Source organism: Coregonus lavaretus (assembly GCF_964263955.1).
Source record: "Coregonus lavaretus genome assembly, chromosome: 29".
NCBI classification, from domain to species: Eukaryota; Metazoa; Chordata; class Actinopteri; order Salmoniformes; family Salmonidae; genus Coregonus; species Coregonus lavaretus.
In genome coordinates, this window is record NC_140016.1 from 13,706,765 (window position 1) to 13,732,407 (window position 25,643).

The following is a 25,643-nucleotide window of genomic DNA, read 5'->3' on the forward strand; positions in this document are numbered from 1 at the left end:
CGAAAACTATTGAGCGTGCCGTCTTTAGCCAACTATCTTGCTATCTCTCTCAGAATGACCTTCTTGATCCAAACCAGTCAGGTTTCAGGACTGGTCATTCAACTGAGACTGCTCTTCTCTGTGTCACGGAGGCTCTCCGCACTGCTAAAGCTAACTCTCTCTCCTCTGCTCTTGTCCTTCTAGACCTGTCTGCTGCCTTTGATACTGTGAACCATCAGATCCTCCTCTCCACCCTCTCCGAGCTGGGCATCTCCGGCGCGGCTCACTCCTGGATTGCGTCCTACCTGACCGGTCGCTCCTACCAAGTGGCGTGGCGAGAAGCTGTCTCCGCACCACGTGCTCTCACCACTGGTGTCCCCCAGGGCTCAGTTCTAGGCCCTCTCCTTTTCTCCCTATACACCAAGTCACTTGGCTCTGTCATATCCTCACATGGCCTCTCCTATCATTGCTACGCTGACGATACACAACTAATCTTCTCCTTTCCCCCTTCTGATAACCAGGTGGCGAATCGCATCTCTGCATGTCTGGCAGACATATCAGTATGGATGACGGATCACCACCTCAAGCTGAACCTCGGCAAGACGGAGCTGCTCTTCCTCCCGGGGAAGGACTGCCCGTTCCATGATCTCGCCATCACGGTTGACAACTCCGTTGTGTCCTCCTCCCAGAGAGCGAAGAGCCTTGGCGTGACCCTGGACAACACCCTGTCGTTCTCCGCTAACATCAAGGCGGTGACCCGATCCTGCAGGTTCATGCTCTACAACATTCGGAGAGTACGACCCTGCCTTACACAGGAAGCGGCACAGGTCCTAATCCAGGCACTTGTCCTCTCCCGTCTGGATTACTGCAACTCGCTGTTGGCTGGGCTCCCTGCCTGTGCCATTAAACCCCTACAACTCATCCAGAATGCCGCAGCCCGTCTGGTGTTCAACCTTCCCAAGTTCTCTCACGTCACCCCCCTCCTCCGCACACTCCACTGGCTTCCAGTTGAAGCTCGCATCCGTTACAAGACCATGGTGCTTGCCTATGGAGCAGTGAGGGGAACGGCACCTCCGTACCTTCAGGCTCTGATCAGTCCCTACACCCAAACGAGGGCATTGCGTTCATCCACCTCTGGCCTGCTGGCTCCCCTTCCTCTGCGGAAGCATAGTTCCCGCTCAGCCCAGTCAAAACTGTTCGCTGCTCTGGCACCCCAATGGTGGAACAAGCTCCCTCACGACGCCAGGACAGCGGAGTCACTCACCACCTTCCGGAGACATTTGAAACCCCACCTCTTTAAGGAATACCTGGGATAGGATAAAGTAATCCTTCTACCCCCCCCAAAAATAATAATAAAATAAAAAAAATTGTAAAGTGGTTATCCCACTGGCTATAGGGTGAATGCACCAATTTGTAAGTCGCTCTGGATAAGAGCGTCTGCTAAATGACGTAAATGTAAATGTAAATTACAAATTCTTGAGCTTGTTTTACTAATGTGACACATTCATTAGGCATTGTGCTACAGGCAGTATTACATGGACAATGTGTTCTTAATCAAGGACTAAAGACAGTTAGGGGGTTACGCGGTTACCCAAATTCCTCCACACAGGTTGGTCGTCTGAGCTTGCAAATTAACTCAATCCCATTTTCAGACAGGTCAACCTTCTTTTACAGTGACTCTGAAAGTGGGTCATCGGTGTAACCCAGTCAGTTCGTCTAGGCCTGGATGAGGTTTAGCCTAAATCCTGTGGCTGACCCATAACTTTTCCCCATGTCACCTTAGCAATTCTAGGTCAACTTTACTTTGAACTGAACTTTAAGTAACCAGATGATTATAAAACACACAAACAATACATTTACCGTTAACACCCTTATTAAGTCAAATGCTAATAAAAACATTTGATATTTAAAATAACACAACACCCATTTTTGTACAATTGATCATATTTAATATCTACACATGACATGTCAAAATGATATAAATCCGTTTTATGGCAGAAACCCTGCCTGATGAAACCACTTACTGGCCTTTAATAACCTTACTGACATGCTCAGTTAATCTTGAATCTTCAAAACGCTTCTCTTCTCCAGATCATTCATCTCTTTAAGAATAAGCGCAACGTTGTACCGGAGTTCTTGAAACTTGGAAACAGGCACCTAGAGAGAAACAAAAGCAGCACGCAGATACTGCGATGAGTGAGATGCACAACTTCGCCATCACACAGTATCTGCGCATGTGCACGGGTTCGCTTCACGCTTTTACAACATGGTAGCCACGGGACCAAAACAGCGGAGAAGTTGAGCCTCGCGCTTCAACGCTCTTAGTTGTTGTAGAAATTGATCAACTATGCTGTTTTCTTTCTGCATCTAGGTCATATCGCTGAGTCTACCTTTAAATTACCCAATTGTATTGAAGGAAATAACACTTATTAACACTATGAATGCTGATACCAAGCTCTGTCATACAAATGGACTATGGAATAAATGCAATGTCTGATCGCTTGTTTGAACACAGTACAATATTTATGTTTGAGGGAAGTGTTGGAAATACCAGACAGTTATATCATAATCCTTCACCATAAGATGTTGATAGTCTCAAACAGATGTTAACCATATTCTCTAGTCTAAACCATGTCGTCGCTACAGTTGTATAATGCAGGGGCACACTGTTACATAGTAACCTACTTACAACTGTGATAAGCCTACATAATTACAGGCTGAGTAATTACACGTAACAATCTTTATATGCATTAGACAAACTTAAAATCAACCTCACCCTTGTAAGCCAGTTGTGAGGAGACATGCATATCAAAGCCATAACCAGCAAGTTGTTACAGTATTTTTACCTCAAAGCGATGGGCCTTTCCATCTGAGAGCTTCATCTGCATTAAAATGGAGGGCTGCAAGGCACGAGCTAGGGAGCTTCCAAGAAAACAACAGACTATGTGATGCATGTATTATTAAATCAGAGCCTTTAAGCAATTATGTTTTATTTTTAAATTCTCACTACACAATAATGAAATGTGTTTACTATTTATCAAACCATTTATTGTACTACTATATAATGATAACACTGCATGCATTTCATGGACATTTACAGTTCTCACAATATTTTCTCAGTTTAATTCTCTCTGTTCAATTTCTCCTTCAAAAAGTTGACCCTCCTATGTTATAGTGAAGAAAGTATAGTGTACCTTGTTGAAATGGCCACATCCACTCTCCATCTAAAATCCTTAAGGGAGGGTAATCGAGGCCCCTGCTGCATAGTCACTGCCTCCAGTGTTGTTCGTCTGAAAACAACCACAGTGAAAGCAAGGGACAGTGAGCTGATCCACAATCACAGAGTCAGCACCACAGGTTTCTCTGTGCACAATAAACCCACCACTTAAGTGCTGGAAAACCTGGATTTTAGTTTAAGAAATAAATAACCTTTTCATGAAGTTTGTCATTTTGTGCATTCGGAAAGTATTCAGACCCCTTGATTTTTTTCAAAATGTTGTTACGTTACAGCCCGATTCATAAATTGATTACATTGTTTTTCCCCCCTTATCAATCTACACACAATACCCCATAATGACAAAGCAAAAACTGGTTTTTAGACATTTTTGCAAATGTATAAAATAAAATATTACATTTACATAAGTATTCAGACCCTTTACTCAGTACTTTGTTAAAGCACCTTTGGCAGCGATTACAGCCTCAAGTCTTCTTGGGTCTGACGCTATAACCTTGGCTCACCTGTATTTAGGGAGTTTCTCCCATTCTTCTCTGCAGATCCGCTCAAGCTCTGACAGGTTGGATGGGGAGCGTCGCTGCACAGCTATTTTCAGGTCTCTCCAGAGATGTTCGATCGGGTTCAAGTCCGGGATCTGGCTGGGCCACTGTTCTTTGCTCCGTTCATCTTTCCCTCGATCCTGACTAGTCTCCCAGTTCCTGCTGCTGAAAAACATCCCCACAGCATGATGCTGCCACCACGCTTCACTGTAGGGATGGTGCCAGGTTTCCTCCAGACGTGACGCTTGGCATTCAGGCCAAAGAGTTCAATCTTGGTTTCATCAGACCAGAGAATCTTGTTTCTCATGGTCTGAGAGTCCTTTAGGTGCCTTTTGGCAAACTCCAAGCGGGCCGTCGTGTGCCTTTTACTGAGGAGTGGCTTCCGTCTGGCCACTCTACCATAAAGGCCTGATTTGGTGGAGTGCTGCAGAGATGGTTGTCCATCTGGAAGGTTTTCCCATCTCCACAGAGGAACTCTGGAGCTCTGTCAGAGTGACCATCGGGTTCTTGGTCACCTCCCTGACCAAGGCCCTTCTCCCCAGATTGCTCAGTTTGGCCGGGCGGCCAGCTCTAGGAAGGTTCTTGGTGGTTCCAAACTTCTTCCCTTTAACAATGATGGAGGCCACAGTCTTCTTGGGGACCTTCAATGCTGCTGACATTCTTTGGTACCCTTCCCCAGATCTGTGCCTCAACACAATCCTGTCTCGGAGCTCTTCTGACAATTCCTTCGACTTCATGGCTTGGTTTTTGCTTTGACATGCACTGTCAACTGTGGGACCTTATAGACAGGTGTGTGCCTTTCCAAATCATGTCCAATCAATTGAATTTACCACAGGTGGACTCCAATCAAATTGTAGAAACATTTCAAGGATGATCAATGGAAACAGGATTCACCTGAGCTCAACTTCGAGTCTCATAGCAAAGGGTCTGAATAGTTATGTATATAAGGTATTTATGTTGTTTATTTTGAATACATTTGCAAACATTTCTAAAAACCTGTTTTTGCTTTGTCATTATGGGGTATTGTGTGTAGATCGATGAGGAAATAAATCTATTTAATCCATTTTAGAATAAGGCTGTAACGTAACAAAATGTGGAAAAAGGGAAGGGGTCTGAATACTTTCCGAATGCACTGTATAACAACAAAATTAATTGTGGGACTATAGGCTAATGTTAAGCCATAACAGTCAACATACCGATTGCCAAACACCACACTTGCAAAGTCTATGATGAATTCCTCAGCTATCCTACAATGAAAGAATGGAATGTCAGCTGAAAACAATTCAAAACATTTCCATATAATATTTTGATGGTACAGTATGAATCATTGCTTTGAATAATGTAGACTGCCAAGTGTATAGTCAGTGTTTCATATTACGATAAATGCAACAAAAAAAAACACAAAAAAACCTTTGGGGTCATTTACACACTGACATTTTGTAATGTGTGTGATCTAATATACTGCCAGCTCCTTCTGTTATAAACAAATTATGGGGTTCTTGGATTGCCTATTGCAGGGTTCCCCAACTGGCGGCCCGCAGGACGAATTTAGCCCGTGGGTGGTTTTATTTGGCCCCCTAAGTTCTCTGAGCAAATAATAGACTGTAAAAACAGAGAGACACGTGATCGTATATAAATACAAGCAGGGTTTGAAATGATTATGTTTTGGTCAAATATCTGTTTGGGCTTCTTGCGGACAATTTACGGTCTACAAATTATTTGTAATTAGGCCCCCTACCATCCGTGGCTGAATCTAGTTGATGATCCCTGGCCTATTGTAAGTAGTTGTTAAATTCCTTGATATAGGCAAGATAAACTGTGATGCTTCACAGCTTTGAGATGTGATGAGGTGCTGAAGGTGACACATGGAAGAACCTACTTTAGTTCCCTTAGATCTTCTTTGAAGACCTAGAAGAGGTAAAACATTTTATTGTAGACGTTATGAAGGAGTCATGAAATCAGACGTTGTCTAGAAATCCAACCTGAGCATTGTGTATGAGAGTATGGTTTTAATACAACATAACAACAACCAGTTCCTTACCTCTTGTTTTAAAGATGATGTGGGGATACGTAATGCCTCTTTTAGGAGTCTGTACATTCCAGCCACAACATAACTCAACCGTTCTTCAGGGAGGGCAGCATTTTCCGCAATAGCCTTCATTGCTTCTCTGCAGTCCTTGCCCTCAATAGCATTCACCACCGCTGGGAATAGACACAAGAAAAGTGATGTCAAAATGGTTAACGTGTGTGTGTGGACAAACCGGGGGGAGAGAGAGAAATGGAAACTAATTAATTTAACAATATACCTAAGTTAATGGCATGCAATTTAATAACCAACCTTTCAGTATTTTCCTAAACATTTCTTGGTCTAAATCCTTCAGCTGTTTAGCCATGATTTCGATTTCCGATGGTATCCTCCCTCCCAAAAAACTCGAGTCTTTGGATACACCAACCGCGACTTTGGCATGGCTTGAAGACATGATATTTCATATATATAGCTAAACTTCTCGAACACACCTACATTAGTGTAACTTATTTTCAAATGATGATGTATTTGACCTGGCTAGCTGACTAGTTTCTCGGTTTATTTATTCCAGACCATTTCCGTAATGGTAGATCACATGATATGCCTTCTTCTTCTTCTAATGGCGGTCTGCAAATAAACGTTAAAGGTGCCTGCCGCCTCCTACTGTACTGAAGGGTGTGGTCAAGCATAGTTTACAGACTTTAGAATAAAATAAAACAAACAAACACAAAAAAATACATCTATGAAACCCTCCTACCTAATCCTGTACTACTAAGTAAATAAAAAGAGCCCTACTAACTTTTAACAAAAACAAACCCTCCTGCATCTCCATAATCCCTTCCAACCTCCCAACCGAGAGGCATCCATCTGCAGCCCCACAGCATAGCCTGTGATTAATTTCCCTGCACATATCCGGTGTATGTGACAATAAAACATCTTTATAAAAAAAAATCCTTCCTAACTTCCTTTCCTAGCTTCCTTTCATTTCCTCCATTTTATTCCCTAGATACCTTTCCTAGCTTTTTTTTTTTTTTTTGTCATTTAGCAGACACTCTTATCCAGACACACTTATTATTTTTATTTTATTTTTTCATACTGGCCCCCTGTGGGAATCGAACCCACAACCCTGGCGTTGCAAGCGACATGCTCTACCAACTGAGCTACACGGGGCTACAAAAATAGGTTATATTTATGTAACAGTTTTATTTCCGTCCCTCTCCTCGACCCTACCTGGGCTTGAACCAGGGACCCTCTGCACACATTGACAACAGTCACCCTCGAAGCACTGTTACCCGTCGCTCCACAAAGACCGCGACTCCCTTTATTTCCCTCCTTTCTAGCTTCCTTTCCTCCTTTTCTAACCCTTGATTTTCCTCCTTTCCTAGCTAGGAAAAAAGTTAAGGAAAGGGAGATAGGGAAGGAGGAGAGGAAAGGGAGGTAGGGAACGAGGAAAGGAAAGGGAGAGAGGAAAGGAATATAGGAAAGAAAAGGAGTTCACATGTACACTACCAGTCAAAAGTTTGGACACACCTACTCATTCAAGGGTTTTTCTTTATTTTTACTATTTTTTACATTGTAGAATATTTGAGATTCTTCAAATAGCCACCCTTTGCCTTGATGACAGCTTTGCACACTCTTGGCATTCTCTCAACCAGCTTCATGAGGTAGTCACCTGGAATGCATTTCAATTAACAGGTGTGCCTTCTTAAAAGTTAATTTGTGGAATTGATTTACTTCTTAATGCGTTTGAGTCAATTAGTTGTGTTGTGACATGGTAGTGGGGTTATACAGAGGATAGCCCTATTTGGTAAAAGACAAGTCCATATTATGGCAAGAACAGCTCAAATAAGCAAAGAGAAATGACAGTCCATCATTACTTTAAGACATGAAGGTCAGTCAATACAGAACATTTCAAGAACTTTAAAAGTTTCTTCAAGTGCAGTCACAAAAACAACCAAGAGCTATGATGAAACTGGCTCTCATGAGGACCACCACAGGAATGAAAGACCCAGAGTTAGCTCTGCTGCAGTGGATAAGTTCATTATAGTCACAGAGTTCAATTAACAGACACATCTCAACATCAACTGCTCAGAACTGACTGTGTGAATCATGCCTTCATGGTCAAATTGCTGCAAAGAAACCACTACTAAAGGACACCAATAATAAGAAGATACTTGCTTGGGCCAAGAAACACCAGCAATGGACATTAGACCATTGCAAATTTGAGATTTTTGGTTCCATTCGCCGTGTCTTTGTGAGAAGTGGTGTGGGTGAACGGATGATCTCCGCATGTGTAGTTCCCACCTTAAAGCATGGAGGAGGAGGTGCTTTGCTGGTGACACTCTCTGTGATTTATTTAGAATTCAAGGCACACTTAACCAGCATGGCTACCACAGCATTCTGCAGCGATACACCATCCCATCTGGTTGTGTGTTGTGTCATACCAACAGGACAATGACACAACACACCTCCAGGTTGTGTAAGGGCTATTTTACCAAGAAGGAGAGTGATGGAGGGCTGCATCAGATGACCTGGCCTCCACAATCCCCCGACCTCAACCCAATTGAGATGGTTTGGGATGAGTCGGACAGCAGAGTGAAGGAAAAGCAGCCAACAAGTGCTCAGCATATGTGGGAACTCCTTCAAGACTGTTGGAAAAGCATTCCAGGTGAAGCTGGTTGAGAGAATGCCAAGAGTGTGCAAAGCTGTCATCAAGGCAAAGGGTGGCTATTTGAAGAATCTGAAATATAAAATATATTTTGATTTGTTTAACACTTTTTTGGTTACTACATGATTCCATATGTGTTATTTCATAGTTTTGATGTCTTCACTATTATTCTACAATGTAGAAAATAGTAAAAATAAAGATAAACCCTTGAATGAGTAGGTGTGTATTATGACTGGTACTGTGTAGCAAAGATTTGTATAACCAAACCAAGACAAATTAGTCATAGGGGTCAGAACAAGCAAGGAGGTGGGCAGAGCCAAGCACGAGCTAGCGAGATCCAATTGGAGTGTTCTTGCATATATTTGCATATTTCTGTTAGGAAACGCCTTCGATCAGTTTCAGGAGCTGAGTGAGCAGGTGATGGCTCGGGTGGATATGAGAGGGGATGTAGATAGTATGAATAACTGGGTGAGAACAGCGTTAGTGGGGGCAGCTACTGAGGCTATACCTAAGAGTTCAGGGAGGAGGAGGAGGAAAGCAGTCCCATGGTGGACGGAGGAATGTGGGGCAATGGTGAGGAACAGGGCATTTAGAGTACTGAAAAGGACGCATAACTTCCAACATCTGATTCAGTATAACCAGGCCCAGGCCATAGTGAGAACTATCCGTCAGGCAAGAGGTCATGTTGGCATCGGTTCTGTGACACCATTGGAAGGGCGACACCTGTGGGAGAAGTGTGGAGGATGATTAAGAGGATGAGTGGGATCAGAAGGGAATGGGATTATCCAGTGTTGACGAGTGGGAAGGATGTGGCAGTAACAGATGAGGAGAAAGCAGAGATGATGGCCAAAGCATTTGTCCAAGTGCATAACTCCGCAAATCTGTCAGAGGAGGGGCAGAGGGGGAGAGAGAACACGAGAGAGGAGCATCCTGGAGGATGTAAATTATGCGTTGAGTGCACCATTTACCAGGGCAGAGGTGAAAAGAGAAATAGGTAAGGGTGGGTTAACTTCACCTGGGAAAGATGAGGTGTGCTATGTTATGTTATGTTGGCCCATCTTAGTGATGAGGCACAGGATAAGGTATTGGTGTTGTACAACAGAGTTAGGGAGGAGGGGAAACTACCAGACAGTTGGAAGGAGGCAGTAGTGGTACCAATCCGGAAGCCCGGGAAGGATCCAACGAAGCCAACAAGTAATCGGCCAATAGCTTTAACATCACATGTATGTAAGATTATGGAACGTATGATTACGGAGAGGCTAATTTACTTCCTGGAGAGCAGAGGGCTAGTATGCCACATCAGAGTGGGTTCAGGAAGGGTAGGGGAACTATGGATCCAGTGATCTGCTTAGAAGCAGTTGGTAGAGCATGGCGTTTGCAACGCCAGGGTTGTGGGTTCGATTCCCACAAGGGGCCAGTATGAAAAAAAAAAAAAATGTATGCACTCACTAACTGTAAGTCGCTCTGGATAAGAGCGTCTGCTAAATGACATAAATGTAAAACTCTTTCCTTCTCCCACTGCCCTCTGGGCTTCCTCTCACTACCATATTTGGTAGTGATTGGAAACGCCAAGGGGATGCTTCAGATTTATACGTTCGGTGAAATATCTGTCTCATTGTTCTATTTGTGCTTATAGTAGTATTTTCCGTGACATGCCATCTACATCCTCTTGTGGAGAGGGTAGAACGTCGGACGGAAAGACGATGGCGGAAGCGGACGATGAAGTGGATTCTGAATGCAATGGCGGTAGAATCAAGGAGAATTGGAGTACTGTCCAAAAGAATGGAAACGGAGTAAAGCAGTGTACAGTGATGAGAATGTCCCTTCGTGTCTATTAGGAGTACGGTTTGTTAATGAGGAGCAGCTGTACAGATTACCAATCTTGAAGAAACCATTTGAGATATCCAAACTGGTGGAGAGTGTTGGGTAAAGTGAAGGCGGGGAGGATCACGAGAGGCGGGCTTGTTTAGATTTGTTTGTGCTTCTGCGGATCAGAAGGAACGTGCGTTGCGTCTCACCCGATTTGATCAGTTTGAAGTCTCGTGTGTGTCTCTTAGGAACAGGGGGGTTATATCTGGCGTCTCGTGGGAAGTCGATTTTGAAGAGATTAAAAATATTCCTGGAGTGATTGATGCACGTTGGATGAATCGTATGTTGAAAAAGTGAAGTCTATCTGTTCTTTTGTTTTTTGATATGGAGTCGCTCCCTACTCAAATCCAGTTGGTGTATATAAACTACGGAGTTAGAGCATTTATCCCATACAAATGCAGTGTGATAATTGTAAAGCTTTTGGTTATTTTTCAAGTGTTTGCAGAAGGGAGAAGCCGAGATGTCCAAGTTGTGGAAAAGATCATATCATGTGTTTTAAAAGTGAGGAACATGTGACATGTTGCAATTGTGGTGGGAACCATGAAGCTACATCTTTCGATTGCCCGACAAGGGTGAAAGAGAATGAGGTGGCCAAAGTCAGGGCTATCCAGAGCATTTCATATGCAGCAGCTGTTAAAAGGGTTGAGAGTTTGAATGGTGCTCCTGAAGAGTCCATGGTGGTGCATAGGCCTTCACTGCAGGATGCATGGGATGTCTTTCACCAGCAGGACCCTGACATTTGAAAGGTTAATAAGGTGGACTTTGTGGCCTTTAAAGCTATGGTGATTAATGGCACTGCCAAGGTGGAGAGAAGGTCCGGGAAGATGGATATCATTGTGGAAGCGGCGGAGCGGTTCCTGGGACTAAAAGATTTCTCGGCGGCTGAGGAGTTACATGGAATATTGTCACAAGCCGTACCACCCTCTCAGGCCCTAGAGCCGGAGAAGGGAGATATGGAGATTTGAAAGAAGAAGGAAGAAGTGGGAGTTTTGTTTTGTTTTTGTCAATGTACTATTTTATTTGGGTGGATTAAGTTAGTTTTCCTATCACATATGGATTTTATTTTTTACCTTGTTTTGGTTTTTCAACCCGTCCAATTGGTGGAGGCAATACACCTTTTTGGGTTGTAGTCTGCCATAAAACCCACAGAAGAAGAACAGAAGAAGAAGATGCTTGAGAGGGTAAGAGATGTTGAGGAAGGAGTAGATTCAGTTGTAAGTGAACATTTAAGAACACAATACTATGCTTTCTTGAATATATTCACAGATGGATCTAAGGATCCTAAAACAGGGAGGACAAGAGCAGCTTTTAGTGTTTCTGATTTTAAGGTGGCAGTGACGAAATGAGCAACAAATCATTTATCTGTTTACACAATGGTGTTGTTGGCCATACTATTAGCTGCAGAGTGGGTGGAGGAGGTGTGGCCAGACAGGGTAGTCATCTGCTCCGACTCCTGTGCAGCACTGATGAGTTTAAATTCATGTGTGTCTCAGAGCAGACAGGATGTATTGTATGAGGTTTTGCAGTGTTTGTATAGGGTGAAACATGGGGGTTATTTGTGATGTTCCTCTGGGTACCAGCTCATGTGGGAGTAGAGGGGAATGAGGAAATTGATATTATTGCCAAACAGGCTCTTAAACATCCTAATGTTGAGATGGAATTGTCAATCAGTAAAGCAGAAGCCAAGGGATTAATAAGAACAGTGGTTAAAAAATAAGTGGCAAGGATTGTGGAACAGGGAGAGAAAGGGAAGACGCCTGTATAAGATCCAGGAAAAGGTGGGGGCAGGGAGGTCCTCAGGCAGAGAGAGAAGGAAGGAAAGTGTAGTCCCAAGGCTGAGACTGGGACACACAAGGCACATTGAAAGGGGTGGGGAGACATCTGACTGGGAGGTGTGATCATTGTCAGGAGGAGATGGAGACAGTGGAACATGTTCTATTTCAGTGCCAGAAATGTGAGTGAAAGGGAGTGATTGTTATTAGATTTGAGGAGTGGAGTAATGGGATTGAAGAGTCAGGATTAAGTGAACTGCTGGGGAAAATCTTCAGGGGATTTAGTATTTAATTATGTCTTTAGTTTCCTTAGGGAGACGAGATTATTGGGTAGGATTTATAACTTCACGGTCTCTGGTCCACACTCCAGTCCAGTTGGTGGCGGTAATGCACCTTAAAGTTGGTTGCCATCCGCCATATAAAATCCACAGAAGAAGGACAAGAAGACGAATCTACTTCCTATTTTCAAGGGGGCGCAGTAGTTTTCAAAGCGTCGAATTGACGTGTGTGTGATTGCGAAGTTGCGTAGTGTTGTCAAAAGAATTTGCTCGGCGAGGGGAATTTGCAAATGGAGGAGGAAATAACTGTTTTTCTTTGAACAACGGCAGGTTTGTTGCTTGGTCAACTTCTTTCGACCTGGCAAGATGTTCCGCGGCAAATAATGTTGGGCGTATTATTTGCTAATGGATTATCTCGAACAAGCCAGCTAACGTTAGCTCTCTGCCTTTTCGATTTCGCAGAGGATTTAGCTAACGCTAACGAGGCCTCGTTGTTTGCCTTCAAAATTGTTGTATTTTTTGTCCCAAAAGAACTAGCTAACTAGATAATTAGCATGTACCATGTCGTTAACACTTGAAATGAACAAGTTAGCTATCTACTGTAAAGTTACCTTGTTAGTTAACTGACGCTAACCAACTCGGAAGCTTGCTTGGGAAGCTAGCTAACTAGATAGTTAGCCGTTGTTAGCAATGTTTTGTTAACAGACCGCTAGTCGCTACGCTTGCCAACCAAGCTCAGATAGATTCACTATATGTACAAAAGAATGTGGACACACCTTAAAATGAGTGGATTCGGCTATTTCAGCTACACCCATTGCCGACAGGTGTATAAAGTCGAGCACACAGCCATGCAATCTCTAGACAAACATTGGCAGTAAAATTGATTTACTGATCTGAAGAGCAGTGACTTTCAACGTGGCACCTTTCCAACAAGTCAGTTCGTCACATTTCTGCCCTGCTAGAGCTGCCCAGGTCAACTGTAAGTTATGTTATTATGAAGTGGAAATGCCTAGGAACAACAACGGCTCAGCTGCGAAGTGGTAGGCCACACAAACAGGACCACCGAGTGCTGAAGCAGGTAGCGTGTAAAAATTGTATTTTGCAACACTCACTACCGATTTCCAAACTGCCTCTGGAAGCAATGTCAGCGCAAGAACTGTTCGTTGGGAGCTTCATGAAATGGGTTTCCACGGCCGAGCAGCCACACACAAGCCTAAGATCACCATGAGCAATGCCAGGCGTCGGCTGGAGTGGTGTAAACTCGCCGCCATTGGACTCTGGAGTGATGAATCACGCTTCACCATCTGACGGTCCGACAGACTAATCTAGGTTTGGTCGAATGCCAGGAGAACACTACCTGCCCCAATGCATAGTGCCTATTGTAAAGTTTGGTGGACGAGGAATAATAGTCTGGGGCTGTTTTTCATGGTTCGGGCGAGGCCCTTTAGTTCCATTGAAGGGAAATCTTAACGCTACAGCATACAATGACATTCTAGACGATTATGTGCTTCCAACTTTGGCAACAGTTTGGGGAAGGCCCTTTCCTGTTTCAGCATGACAATGCCCCTGTGCACAAAGCGAGGTCCAAACAGAAACGGTTTGTTGAGATCGGTGTGGAAGACCTTGACTGGCCTGCACAGAGCCCTGACCTCAACCTGATCAAACGCCTTTGGGATTAATTGGAACGCCGACTGCGAGCCAGGCCTAATCGCCCAACATCAGTGCCCAACCTCATTAATGCTCTTGTGGCTGAATGGAAGCACGTCCCTGCAGCAATGTTCCAACATCTAGTTGAAAGCCTTCCCAGAAGAGTGGAGGCTGTTATAACAGCAAAGGAGGGACCAACTCCATATTAAGGCCCATGAATTTGGAATGAGATGTTCGACGAGCAGGTGTCCACATACTTTTGGTCATGTAGGTAGGTAGCTAATCTGCTTAATTATCCAAGTGAAAGGAGCCTTGTTTAACATTTGTCCAGCTAGCTAGCTAGCTAACTATGAAACATTTTCTAATTACACTTATTTCCCACTGTTTTTCTCAGGTGGAGAAAACAAAATGTCTGAGGCTCGTTACGAAAAATTCCTCTCTCCCGAGGAGCACTTTCCACTACTGCTGTCTCAGCGAGGGAACATCAGTGAGGCAGGCACATTGGATGTCAGTGACTTTGGCTGTCAGTTATCCTCTTGTCACCGGACAGACCCTCTACGCCGCTTCCATAGTAACAGGTAAGGCTGATGGCTAGCTACTTGTTTTTGACTTGCATTCCACTTTTTAAATCAAGACAGTATTGTAACAGGCTAAACTAACCACACCAAAATGTCCCTTTTGTTGACTGTTTTCAGATGGAACCTGACTTCTTGTGGAACCAGTGTGGCCAGCTCAGAATGCAGTGAGGAGCTGTTCTCCTCCGTCTCCGTGGGAGACCAGGAGGACTGCTACTCCCTTTTGGACGACCAGGAGTTCACCTCCTTTGACCTGTTCCCGGAGGGCAGCGTCTGCAGTGACGTGTCTTCCTCTATCAGCACTTACTGGGACTGGTCAGACAGCGAATTTGAGTGGCAGGTATGTCCCCCCCAATGCGATAACATAAATATTATTGTCGAGTTATGTTGGTGGTTGTTCCATTTGGGTTAATAATGTTTTTTGTTTATCCACAGTTGCCTGGAAGTGACATAACCAGTGGAAGTGATGTGCTCTCTGACATCATACCCAGTGTTCCCAGCTCCCCTTGCCTCTCCTCCAATAGAAAGACCAAACCACATAGAAATTTGGATGAGCTCCCCTGGAGTGCTATGACCAATGATGAACAGGTATGGAGACCAGCTCTCAAATTCACAATGCCAGGAATTATAAAGCAGTGGTTGCAGATGTTACATGCTTTATCTCTCTATCAGGTGGAATATATTGAATATCTGAGCAGAAAGGTCAGCACAGAGATGGGGCTACGAGAGCAGTTGGACATCATCAAGATCATTGACCCGTGTGCACAGATATCCCCTACAGACAGCGAGTTCATAATTGAGCTCAACTGCCTGACAGATGAGAAACTGAAACAGGTGAGTGAATGGCACAATATGACAACATTTTAAAATTGTGACACTGTGTGCTGTGCAGTGTACTCTGATCTAAATAAATAAATAATTAAACTTTTCAGATGTGTGAAGCTTTAACATTCCTATCCTCCAGGTGAGGAACTACATCCGGGAGCACAGTCCGCGGCAGCGCCCCAGCAGCACCCGGGACAGCTGGAAGAGGAATGGCCACAGCAGTGCTAGCACTAGTGGGGTGAGTGGGGCAAGCAGCAGCAATGCTAGCTTGGTCAGCAGTGCCAGCAGCTCCACCGGATCCACAGGCTCCACGTCCAACTGCAGCACAGCTAACATCAGCCGTGCCCACAGCGACGGGAACCTGTCCAGTGCCGCTGAGCGCATCCGTGACTCCAAGGTAAGGAAGGGGTTTCACTCTGACTGTTAAAGTTCACTATGGCTTTTGAATAGCTCCTCAAGTTTTCAATACAGATTAAACAGCTACTTAAATCTAAATTGCAATTCGACCCAAAGCAACAACATACAGTGCATTCTGAAAGTATTCAGACCCCTGGACTTTTAACACATTTTGTTACATTACAGCCTTATTCTAAAATGGAGTAAATCGTTTTTCCCCCTCATAAATTACACACAATACCCCATAATGACCAAGAAAAACAGGGAATTTTATTTTTCTTTGCAAAAAAAATACATATATACTGAAATATCACATTTACATAAGTATTCAGACCCTTTACTCAATACTTTGTTGAAGCACCTTTGGGAGCAATTACAGCCTCTAGTCTTGTGTATGACGCTACAAGCTTGGCACACCTGTATTTGGGGAGTTTCTCCCATTCTTCTCTGCAGATCCTCTCAAGCTCTGTCAGATTGGATGGGGAGCGTCACTGCACAGCTATTTTCAGGTCTCTGCAGAGATGGTCAATCGTATTCAAGTCCGGGCTCTGGCTGTGTCACTCAAGGACATTCAAAGACTTGTCCCGAAGCCACTCCTGCGTTGTCTTGGCTGTGTGCTTAGGGTCGTTGTCCTGTTGGAAGGTGAACCTTCTCCCCAGTCTGAGGTCCTGAGTGCTCTGGAGCAGGTTTTCATCAAGGATCTCTCTGTACTTTGCTCCGTTCATCTTTCCCTCGATCCTGACTAGTGTCCCAGTCCATGCCGCTGAAAAACATCCCCACACCATGATGCTGCCACCACCATGCTTCAAAGTAGGGATGGTGCCTGGTTTCCTCCAGATGTGACGCTTGGCATTCAGGCCAAAGAGTTCAATCTTGGTTTCATCAGACCAGAGAATCTTGTTTCTCATGGTCTGAGAGTCTTTAGGTGCCTTTTGGCAAACTCCAAGCGGGCTGTCATGTGCCTTTTACTGAGGAGTGGCTTCCGTCTGGCCACTACCATAAAGGCCAGATTGTTCCAGTGCTGCAGAGATGGTTGTCCTTCTGGAAGGTTCTCCCATCTCCACAGTGGAACTCTGGAGCTTTGTCATAGTGACCATCGGGTTCTTGGTCACCTTCCTGACCAAGGCCCTTCTCCCCTGATTGCTCAGTTTGGCCAGGCGGCCAGCTCTAGGAAGAGTCTTGGTGGTTCCAGACTTCTTCCATTTAAGAACGATGGAGGCCACTGTGTTCTTGGGGATCTTCAATGCTGCAAACCTTTTTTGGTACCCTTCCCCAGATCTGTGCCTCGACACAATCCTGTTTCGGAGCTCTACGGATAATTATTTCGACCTCATGGCTTGGTTTATGCTCTGACATGCACTGTGGGACCTTATATAGACAGGTGTGTGCCTTTCCAAATCATGTCCAATCAATTGAATTTACCACAGGTGGACTCCAGTCAAGTTGTAGAAACATCTGAAGGATGATCATTGGAAACAGAATGCACCTGAGCTCAATTTCTAGTCTCATAGCAAAGGGTCTGAATACTTATGTAAATATGGTTTTTCTGTTTTTTATTTTTAATAAATGTGCAAAAATGTCTACCGACCTGTTCGCTTTGTCATGATGAGGTATTGTGTGTAGATTGAGGAACAAAAATAATGTAATCCATTTTAGAATATGGCTGTAACATAACAAAATGTGGAAAACGTCAAGTGGTCTGAATACTTTCCGAATGCACTGTATATCAGAGCTAAGCCAATTTCTCTTAGACAACCGGAGTTCAAGAAATATTACTTCCAAAATGTATTTAAAAAACTGACAGAAGTGGGTGATGCTCTATCCTCCCTAGAGAATTGGACCAATGATTTGGAAATCTCCCTCGACAGGGAAGCTCAGAAGAAAGTATTTACCAGCGCCAACAGCATCTCGCGTAATACAAAAATAAATCTTATCCAGTATTACGCAGTATTTTATGTTTAACTAGCTTTAATCTCCCTAGAATAGATTTTAAAGAAGTCCACCAGGGAGGAGTATTTAGATGACGTAATTTTGCTTCCCTCTTCTTCCTGTAATTGTATGCCTGGTCGAGTAGTTAGCTTAAAAATGCTACAAACTGTGCTAGTATACTAGCTACTGAACCACGGATGGGAGGCACAGACAAGTGGAAAAAATAAACTGACACTGAAACGGAGGATGTTGACAAGCCAGAGGGAAAGCGGGAGACCTGCATTGTGAAAAAACACAATGAACGAACGTTCACTTTGAAGGCTGCAGTGAGGTTCAAAAATATTTAAACAGTTTGTTTTAGCTCTACTCCAGCACGTTGGCTTTGAAATGATACAATGAATGAGGTTACATTTAATGTAGAAGTGTTTAGAAGCATATTCTAAAAAATACCCTCAAATTAAAGCTGACAGTCTACATTTTAACCTCATAGTCATCGTGTCATTTAAAATCCAAAGTGCTGGAGTACAGAGCCAAAACAACCAAAAATATGTCACTTATTGGGACATCAATGTATATATTCCTCCTTGCATAATTATTGCAGTCACCTCGTGGTGGGAATTACTCTACACGAGGTATTCAAATGGATTCCTATTTGATATGTACACACTCCTACAGTTTAGTAGTTTTGCGCAGCGATAACGGGGAAATATTCTCAATGTAGGTGACCTTCTGTAAGATGAGGTGACCAGATATAATGGAAAATGGATCCCCTGCCTCAAGTAAAAACCATTTAGCCTACATTTGAGTCATGGAACCGTAGCCTGAGCCTTTGTTGTGTGCTTGGTGTGCCACTGCCACACATCTCTTATCTTCTTGTCCTATTTGTTGTAGAAACGCTCTAAGCAGAGGAAGCTGCAGCAGAAAGCCCTGCGTAAGAGACAGCTGAAGGAACAGAGACAGGCCCGCAAGGAGAGGCTGAGTGGCCTGTTCCTCAACGAAGAGGTGCTGTCACTCAAAGTCACAGAGGAGGAGGACCGTGTAGAAGACGTGGTCGACGTCTTGATGTGACAAGAATGAATGAGTCAGTGTTCCCTCTAAGCCTCACAATAACATCCTCCAGTAATGTCACAGCTGGTCCCACACCCAGTCATATTGAAGCAAAGCTGCCCAATTGGGACCGTTCTTGAGTTCTAATTGATGTCCTTAGATCTGGACGCCTGCACACACAAAAATGGTTCTAGTTCTCTTTTTTCTCTCCATAGCTTTATGTCTTAATGTATGAACATTGGGAGTAGGATTCTGCTGAGGCAAATATTGAATGTGAGTATTCAAGTAAAACGACCAAATGTAACTTAAAATAAGCTTAAACTTCCTAATTCTTTGTGGTTCATTTAATCTTGAAGGCATAGAGGGAACACTGAGTCACTGCATGGGAAGTCATCACCATTGGCATAATGAGTTATAAATGCTTAACACAGCTTCTTTTGTTTTTATTTAATTTGTATAAATGCAGTTAATCATAAAGAACAGTTTTTACATCAAGTTTCCCCTTTAAGTTAAAATATGAAGGCTTACACATTCATAAATGCAACATGGTTACATGGTAATACAGTGTTGGCCTCTAACAACTCTCCATAGCTTTTTATTTTCCATGTCTTTTGTGCATGGAGTCTAGGGTTGAGCATGACATGTAAAATAATGCAGATATCCATTGCATTGCACACGGGAGATATTTTTATGTTTCTGAATGACATGAAAATGTCTATGACTGCATTGTCTTTGAATGGGAAGGTATTTCATGATGTCCTGGCTTACTCCTTGGCTATCCTTGGCTCCTTGGCTATCCTGTAGAACGCTTTATTCTTTAAACTTCAACAGGTAACACTAACTGCTGTACATTAGAAAATGTATTTACCTTAGAAGCATTAGTTTGCTTAGTCTTTTCTGTATAAAGTTATGCTTTTAAGTAATTCTGAAAACAATATAGATCAACTAGATATTGTGAGTATATCTTTATTTTGAATGAAAGAGATGATTAATAGCCATGAAACAACTATTTCTGTAATTGTTGTACCATTCATTCTGGGGAGGAAAGGTCAACGGACCAAGATGGGACGTATTTGTTGCTGCTTTCTTGGAAGTCCAATTATATAAGTTGTTGTGTATGTCACAACCATGTATTTACTGACCTGCCCGAGGTGTTGGAAATATAGTGTTGCAGAACAGAAGCATACCAGAACTCAGTTTCAATAGTAATGTAACGCAGAATGAGGAATAAATTGCCATCGATGCATCATATTTTCCTTTGTTTCTTTTAGTTTTCATTAGAGGTATCACCTTTATCAATTGATAAACTACTTCTAGATTGGCTTTTGCAATGCAAATGGCCACAAGGGGGCAATGTCTTCCAAGATGTGTTCACACCTTGGCCATTAACAAGGGCAATATACAACATCTCTTGAGACAAATTAGAATTACACAACCGAAATGTATTCACAAAAAACATGCTAAATATGACTTTATTACACCTCATTTTACTAGCCTATACTTAGTCATTACATAAACAGGTTTCTTCTGTGGCTGACATTTGTTAAGACTAAAATAGTGTATTTCATTGTGTAACAGGATGCGGTGGCTAAGGAGTTCATCATTTGAGCTTCATTGCAAATCAATTTCCTCTGTCATAGACTGAAGGTCAATAGGTAGTGCATTAGCTAGAAGAAATACATCATAGGTATAAACCGAGACAACTGTTCTAAAGGGGCAGATAGTGAGTAAATGAAGGCGATGGAATTGATCTGTGATTAATCTGTGTGTTAGTGACTCCTCACTGTCCAGGGTACATTAGAAATGTGTTTGTTTAGCTCCATTAGCGTTATCTGGAAGAGATACAAGCACATACTCAGCTAGACCGTAATGGTGATGGATGTTCCATATCATATTGGATCTTTTAAAAAATGGTTATTCCAACCACTAACTAAAAATAGTGGATGCTAAATTATCTGATTTAAACTTAGCTCTTATAATGTAATACTTAAGATGTTAATCGAGAAAGTAATCGTTCATGTGGCGTATCTGACATGTACTGTTTTAGAGGCTTATTTCCCTGAAATGGATGCCTGAAACTCAATCAAATCTGGTTATTTTGTCTGCACTTGGAATAAAGTCTGGCAAGTATATCCAGAGAGGAAGAGACGAAGCGAAATGATTTACTCCACCCAAAATATGTCCATGTAAGATAAGCATTTTTTTGTACGGAGGTCTATGAGAGAGTGTCTAATTACGTCAGTCCTATTTGATGGAATATACGTTTTGTAATGTTTAGGCTGTTATGAATGTACTGAAATAAGGAGATGCATGTGACATTCCGGCAACTTTGAGAAAAAAGACTACTGTAAATTAGATGTGCCTGTTGTTCACAGGTGAGTAGGAGGGCTGGGAATTGCCAGGGACCTCACGATACGATATTATCACGATACTTAGGTGCCGATAAGATATGTATTGCGATTCTATATGTATTGCGGTTCGATACTGCGATTTTGATTTATTGTTCAAAACATATTGTTCACTATGTCTGCTGCAGAGGGACAAGAGAGAGCTATAATAAAAAGGAGTTTTGATCAGTCATGAAAATAAAAGTGCTGAAAACGTTGGCTCGCCATTTCAAAAAGAAGATTGAGGCCAAGCTATAGGTGGAGAAAGTTTTGCTGCAGGTACAGCCAACTAGCGCTAGCTAACGTTAACTACCTAGCAAAAATAAATAACGGGCTGAGAATGGCTGCAACAGGGAATGGGACCGTTACACAGCCATCGACACTGCTACTGCTACACCAGTGCATCAAGCCTTATATCATGCACAATGTAATGTCCTTTTTAATCAATTTTCTGTTGACCCAAGCAATTGAATAGTATACAATTTATGGAGCAAGAAGTGCTGAAGAACTGATGTAATAATAGGGCAACTCATGTGGCAGCGAACCGATGATGCCAGAGCATGAACTTCTAGTGGTTATTTATACTTACAAAGAAACATTGAAATCTTACTGAGAAAGGACGGGCCCTCTCTACTCACCACATCCTCTTTTCCAAGAAAAGCATCAGATACAGTACTGATGCACCCACTATTTCTCTGAATTGCGCTGAGGGAGGCAAAGTCTGCATAATTTGAGAAAATATCCTGTATGAGAACAACCAATTGCCAATTGTGGGGATCTAGATGTGATGACTAGCTTAGAAAGAATGCATTAATGATTAAACATAAAAGGTTTGTACTGTACTGATATAAATTGTTTCACATAACAAGCTGTGATTCATGTGAGGAACGTTAGGGGGTAGGATGAGATAAGACTTGTATTTCTCACAGACACGAACACTGCCTCTTTGTGATCTGTGAACCGCGCTCAAGGACGTAGGTACAGGGGAACAGTGTCTATGGGTGCTGACTCTACAGGTTGTGATGAAAACAACTTATGCCTGGCAACAGTGTGCAACAGTGGAGCGCCAAGGGGCTGGGACCAGCCTGTGCGCCAACGGATAGGCTGAGTAAGTCTAAACCACGCTCAGTCTCTACTCTGATAGGCCCAGCAGGGAGCGGGAACTATCTCTGTCAGAGTATTTTAAGAAGAACTCATAACAATGGCTTAGTTCTCTGAGTGCCCTGCGTGGTATTTCAGTGGACCCGTATATACGAACATCATATTTACCATTGAAGTATTTTGCATTAATTAAAATACTAGTCTATTTTAGAAGTCGTGTTGACCTCTTTTGTTCCTAATACCAGATTTGAATTGACGCAACTTAACACAATGCAGCCGCTACCTTTCTTTTCTGTAGTGTACACAGACAGACTGTCCTGTAGAAATAAGTATTTGGTCTTGCACCACTGCCTTTCTGATGGTTGTATTTGTCCCCATCCAAGAGAATAGGTGAATCAGAGCCACAAATTGGTCCCTGTGCTTCTTACTGAATACTAAGCACACCAGCAATGTTTACAACCCTAATCGGAAGAAATAAACTTCCTATTCATTTATTTATTTCAGGAGAACATAGTCAAGCTTGTGTAGGAACACTAGTGCTGATGATATCAGTTAGAGCTGATAGGGTGAATCGGCAGAGATGCGGATGAGTAAAGTTTATTTTGAAAATGTGGTCGTGAACGTCAGTCTCTTCACCCATGAAACATTTGAATGGCCCCTGTCTGCATTGCTAGTTGAACAATAATGGTCAACAATATGTGTGTTATTTGTCTGGTAAGATAAGGCAGGACCTACAGTGGGGAGAACAAGTATTTGATACACTGCCGATTTTGCAGGTTTTCCTACTTACAAAGCATGTAGAGGTCTGTAATTTTTATCGTAGGTACACTTCAACTGTGAGAGACGGAATCTAAAACAAAAATCCAGAATATCACATTGTATGATTTTTAAGTAATTAATTTGCATTTTATTGCATGACATAAGTATTTGATCACCTACCAACCAGTAAGAATTCCGTCTCTCACAGACCTGTTAGTTTTTCTTTAAGAAGCCCTCCTGTTCTCCACTCATTACCTGTATTAACTGCACCTGTTTGAACTCATTACCTGTATAAAAGACACCTGTCCACACACTAAATCAAACAGACTCCAACCTCTCCACAATGGCCAAGACCAGAGAGCTGTGTAAAGACATCAGGGATAAAATTGTAGACCTGCACAAGGCTGGGATGGGCTACAGGACAATAGGCAAGCAGCTTGGTGAGAAGGCAACAACTGTTGGTGCAATTATTAGAAAATGGAAGAAGCTCAAGATGACGGTCAATCACCCTCGGTCTGGGGCTCCATGCAAGATCTCAACTCGTGGGGCATCAATGATCATGAGGAAGGTGAGGGATCAGCCCAGAACTACACGGCAGGACCTGGTCAATGACCTGAAGAGAGCTGGGACTACAGTCTCAAAGAAAACCATTAGTAACAAACTACGCGTTGGATTAAAATCCTGCAGCGCACGCAAGGTCCCCCTAGAACCTAAAAGGGTTATTTGGCTGTCCCCATAGGAGAGCCCTTTGGAGAACCCTTTTTGGTTCCAGGTAGAACCCTTTTGAGTTCCATGTAGAACCTTTTTCACAGAGGGTTCAACGTGGAACCAAAAAGGGTTCTACCTGGAACCCAAAAGGGTTCTCCTATGGGGACAGCCGAAGAACCCTTTTGGAACCCTTTTTTCTAAGAGTGTAGTATATCGCCAAATGAAACCCCAAAACACATAGACCCCTCTCCCTCATGGTGTTAGGGTTGGGTTTAGTCTGTCCTAACCATTACCAAGATGTGTAGCTATGCAAGTGTTTTTCAGATCAGCCACTGAGTAAATCCGAATTCTAATCTCTACACATTACATAACATACAGTGCCTTTGGAAAGTATTCAGACCCCTTGACTTTTTCCACATTTTGTTACGTTACAGCCTTATTCTAAAATTGATTAAAAAAAAATTTTCCCCTCATCAATCTACAAACAATACCCCATAATGACAAAGCAAAAACAGGCTTTTATAAATGTTTGCTAATTTATTACAAATAAAAAACAGAAATATCACATTTACATAAGTATTCAGACCCTTTACTCAGTACTATGTTGAAGCACCTTTGGCAGTGATTACAGCATCAAGGCTTCTTGGGTATGATGCTACAAGCTTGGCACCTGTATTTGGGGAGTTTCTCCCATTCTTCTCTGCAGATCCTCTCAAGCTCTGTCAGGTTGGATGGCGAGCGTCGCTGCACAGCTATTTTCAGGTCTCTCCAGAGATGTTTGATCGAGTTCAAGTCCGGGCTCTGGCTGGGCCACTCAAGGACATTCAGAGACTTGTCACGAAGCCACTCCTGCGTTGTCTTGGCTGTGTGCTTAGGGTCGTTGTCCTGTTGGAAGGTGAACCTTTGAGGTCCTGAGTGCTCTGGAGCAGGTTTTCATCAAGGATCTCTCTGTACTTTGCTCCGTTCATCTTTCCCTCGATCCTGACTAGTCTCCCACTCCCTGCCGCTGAAAAGCATCCCCACAGCATGATGCTGCCACCACCATGCTTCACCGTAGGGATGGTGCCAGGTTTCCTCCAGACGTGACGCTTGGCATTCAGGCCAAAGAGTTCAATCTTGGTTTCATCAGACCATAGAATCTTGTTTATCATGGTCTGAGAGTCTTTAGGTGCCTTTTGGCAAACTCCAAGCGGGCTGTCATGTGCCTTTTACTGAGGAGTGGCTTCCGTCTGGCCACTCTACCATAAAGGCCTGATTGGTGGAGTGCTGCGGAGATGGTTGTCCTTCTGGAAGGTTCTGCCAACTTCACAGAGGAACTATAGAGCTCTGTCAGAGTAACCATCGGGTTCTTGGCACCTCCCTGACCAAGACCCTTCTCCCCTGATTGCTCAGTTTGGCCGGGCGGCCAGCCCTAGGAAGAGTCTTGGTGGTTCCAAACTTCTTCCCTTTAAGAATGATGGAGGCCACTGTGTTCTTGCTGCAGACATTTTTTTGTACCCTTCAATGCTGCAGACATTTTTTGGTACCCTTCCCCAGATCTGTGCCTCGACACAATCCTGTCTCGGAGCTCTACGGACAATTCCTTCGACCACATGGCTTGGTTTTTGCTCTGACATGCACTGTAAATTGTAGGACCTTATATAGACAGGTGTGTGCCTTTCCAAATCATGTCCAATCAATTGAATTTACCACAGGTGGACTCCAATCAAGTTGTAGAAACATCTCAAGGATGGCAATGGAAACAGGATGCACCTGAGCTCAATTTCAAGTCTCATAGCAAAGGGTCTGAATACTTATGTAAATCGGGTATTTCTGTTGTTCATTTTTAATAAATTTGCAAAAATGTCTAGCAACCTGTTTTCACTTTGTCATTATGGGGTATTGTGTGTAGATTGCTGAGGAA

The 25,643-nt window shown here is 43.1% G+C and overlaps 2 protein-coding genes across 4 annotated transcripts; one reads left to right on the forward strand and one right to left on the reverse strand.

The window, feature by feature from the left end:
* On the reverse strand, positions 1 to 6,397 carry commd5 (COMM domain containing 5). The gene is made up of 7 exons (XM_084147363.1): positions 6,092 to 6,397; positions 5,795 to 5,955; positions 5,633 to 5,661; positions 4,950 to 5,000; positions 3,174 to 3,269; positions 2,826 to 2,901; positions 1 to 2,136 (listed from the first exon to the last, which is right to left on the reverse strand). Exons 1-7 carry the CDS (start codon positions 6,231 to 6,233, stop codon positions 2,035 to 2,037), a joined length of 657 nt encoding a protein of 218 aa, XP_084003489.1. The 5' UTR covers positions 6,234 to 6,397; the 3' UTR covers positions 1 to 2,034.
* A 6,166-nt stretch (positions 6,398 to 12,563) lies between these two features.
* LOC311105037 (protein FAM199X-like) lies at positions 12,564 to 20,036 on the forward strand. 3 transcript variants are annotated; one of them, XM_084147015.1, is made up of 7 exons: positions 12,564 to 12,696; positions 14,408 to 14,591; positions 14,709 to 14,928; positions 15,024 to 15,176; positions 15,261 to 15,422; positions 15,553 to 15,810; positions 18,630 to 20,036. In XM_084147015.1, exons 2-7 carry the CDS (start codon positions 14,422 to 14,424, stop codon positions 18,804 to 18,806), a joined length of 1,140 nt encoding a protein of 379 aa, XP_084003141.1. In that variant the 5' UTR covers positions 12,564 to 12,696; positions 14,408 to 14,421; the 3' UTR covers positions 18,807 to 20,036. The 3 variants fall into 3 exon arrangements, with proteins under 3 accessions (XP_084003141.1, XP_084003142.1, XP_084003143.1); XM_084147016.1 differs by having other exon boundaries at positions 12,656 to 12,727; XM_084147017.1 differs by lacking the exon at positions 12,564 to 12,696 and adding an exon at positions 13,756 to 14,284.
* Positions 20,037 to 25,643: the final 5,607 nt, after the last annotated feature.